Below are 2,751 nucleotides of genomic sequence, written 5' to 3'. Positions count from 1 at the left end.
CCATGAAAAACTATTAATCATTCTTCATATTTCTCCTAAAAGCCCTATTGTCATTTTTCATTGAGAAATGGAGATATCAGTCGAGTCATATCTGACATCAAAATTACCTATGTGCACTAGAGCTTTCGGAAGAAATATACATGAAAATATGAAAGCCAAATTTTACCAATCTTAGTGATTCCATATTTATGTGCATGCACCTGCGCACACAGGCAGAGAGAGAAAAACTACTAAATTCCTCTCTGAAAATCTAAATTTAATTGAACAGTTCAAGTATCGTCTTGAAAAACAAAAGAGATCTTATCTTGTTCAACAACTACTATATATAATGATCTTTATGTACTTAAAAAATTAAGACAGATATTATTAATTAGGCTTATACAGAGCCATAGGATGTAGCTAGAGAAATAACAGTTCTCTGCAGCTGGTGAAAATAGTAATCAAACTACCAGGCAACCGTTATTGATGCTCTTTTCAAACCACTGGAATAACTATTTGGTTTATACATCAGTTAGTATATATAGCCTGCTTCCACAACTTCCAGTTTTGTGAGATGCCTTTTGAGCTCAACTATTCAAAGGATTCAATATATGTCCAACAAATAGGATCACTCCAGTTAGCTCTTCCTTGATCACAAACATGAAAGGATGGTCAGCTGTAAAGTCCTCAACAGGATCCATCTGGAAGCTCCTTAATAAAACTGTGGCCGCAGTAGCAGCTGCAGCTTCAGTGTCCTTTTCATTAACCTCCACAAATGAATTATGAAAAACATTTGAAATGTAAAGAGAGTTGGCCAGAGGTGAATCCACCATTTCAGTAAAGTCTGCCCCATTAGAAAAAGGCAAGATCAAACCCAACTTTTTCAGAAACTCAGGTGCCTCAAGAGCAAAGGAAATCTTGAAGCGAGGTAGCTGAAAAGACCCAACTTTCACTTCACGTCCTTTGGATAGATGATTCTCAAAAAAATTAAGATCGATAGTTTTCTCAAGATCAGGCAGACCGTTTTTCTTATCAGGCAATAGAAAATACATGGAAAATGACCGCTTGTCTTGACCTTGGAGATAGGGAAGACGTAGAATTTGGCAGTCACCAACTCTCTTAATAAATTGTTTCTGTTTTGTAGTCATCATGGGCACTTGCACAGTTTCACCATTAAGCAAATGAAAAGTACCTTCCTTTGTTGCCGATGATTCAAATCCCGTCCGCCATGTACCCTTAAAGTACAAGGCATTTGCCAAGACCAACCTGGTAGATTTGTCCACAGAATCAGCTGGAATTAGTTCTTGTATTTGCCCCTTTGTTGCATCTGCAACCCATTTATTCACTTCCATTCTAACTTCATTCGACTGATAAAGGATGAAAAAATGACAACAGAAATCAGAGCATTTTTTCTTGTTTCTTTCAAACATTTTATGAGCTTTGAAAGATAAATGTACAAGAAATGGCAACATTTCCCTTCCACAAGTATAAGGATAGAAGCACAAGTTTTTAAAGAACAAGGAACAATGGCAAACTGAGCTACACATATGGCTGGAACAATAATTCATTTTAATTCTCAGCAATAGGGATAAAGTTCAAATGGAATAGAAACACAAACATAAATAAATAGAACGAAGAATTGTATAATCGCATACCTTATTCAGAAAATCCACCATTCGAGCTTCAGTGTTGTATTTCTTCTTCACAATATCCCCAAAACTGGGCTTCAACGGCATGGATTTATCCACCCATACTCCATTAACAAACGACAAGTGAGGCCCTCCATTAGCACTTCCATCGATCAAAACCGCATTAAGGAGCTGAGAAAAGAATCCTTCGGATTGGGGACACTTCTGCAGCTTTAGAAAAGTGCGAAATTGGTCTAGTGTTGGGCCCTTTGAACCTTCTGCAGCCAAGCTCATTGCCACAGATATGCTCAATGGAGAGAAAACAACATTCTGCCCAACACTTTCTTCCAATACTCGTTTCGAGAATTCAAGTACGAATTCTGTTTGTCCATGAATTGAAGTCTGGATCTCCATTTCTCCCCCGCTCGAATTACAGAGAGAAAGATCAGTTATTGAAGCCTGGATATCGATTTCTCCTCCGATCAAACTAGAGAGAACGACACATCCTGCGATAAAAAAACATAGAGCAAGACCATTTATTGAAACCTGGCTACCCATTTCTCCTCCCATCAAACTACAAAGAACAATACCTGAAACAAAATTCTAGAATTGTAAGGCGGGAACCAAAGTGTGCAACCCAAAACATAAGGGTCATGGAATCAATAATCAAGTGACATGGTTGATTTCACAGTCCCACTGGTTCGATCAATTAAACCAACAAGGATGCAGCCGCATAATTATCTACCGCCTTTCAGTATTTTAAGTAAGAATATGGTTTTAAATGTTTAACGATTAAGAGTGGGTCAACTTGGGAATGGCTTATATACTTTGGGGAGGCGGTCCGTCTTAACCAATCAAATAAAAAAATATATATATTTTTTATTTTATTAGTCTTTTGTCATTGCGAGGCATGGTACTATATTTTTTATTTTATTAGTCTTTTGTCATCTGACAATGGCATGATACTATATTTTTTATTTTATTAGTCTTTTGTCATCTATAAATGGCATGGTACTATAATAATTAATTAGTTGGCGATGTTAAACCATTAATTTATTTGTTTATTATTAGTCAAAATCACTTATAAACCAAAATTTTCAGAAAAACATAGTTAAATATAAGCACAATTCCTTTTAATGTAATT

General features: G+C 36.2%; 1 protein-coding gene across 1 annotated transcript; it reads right to left on the bottom strand.

Moving 5' to 3' along the window:
* Positions 1-322: 322 nt before the first annotated feature.
* On the bottom strand, positions 323-2,384 carry LOC149182114 (serpin-ZXA-like). Its single transcript, XM_089418476.1, has 2 exons — positions 1,635-2,384; positions 323-1,346 (listed from the first exon to the last, which is right to left on the bottom strand). Exons 1-2 carry the CDS (start codon positions 2,175-2,177, stop codon positions 567-569), a joined length of 1,323 nt encoding a protein of 440 aa, XP_089274602.1. The 5' UTR covers positions 2,178-2,384; the 3' UTR covers positions 323-566.
* Positions 2,385-2,751: the final 367 nt, after the last annotated feature.

The sequence above is a fragment of the Pinus tabuliformis genome, chromosome 3_2, assembly GCF_031772625.1.
Source record: "Pinus tabuliformis cultivar Carrire ecotype Pingquan chromosome 3_2, CPIR1, whole genome shotgun sequence".
Classification (NCBI taxonomy): domain Eukaryota; kingdom Viridiplantae; phylum Streptophyta; class Pinopsida; order Pinales; family Pinaceae; genus Pinus; species Pinus tabuliformis.
This window is presented reverse-complemented; position numbering and strand designations above follow the sequence as displayed.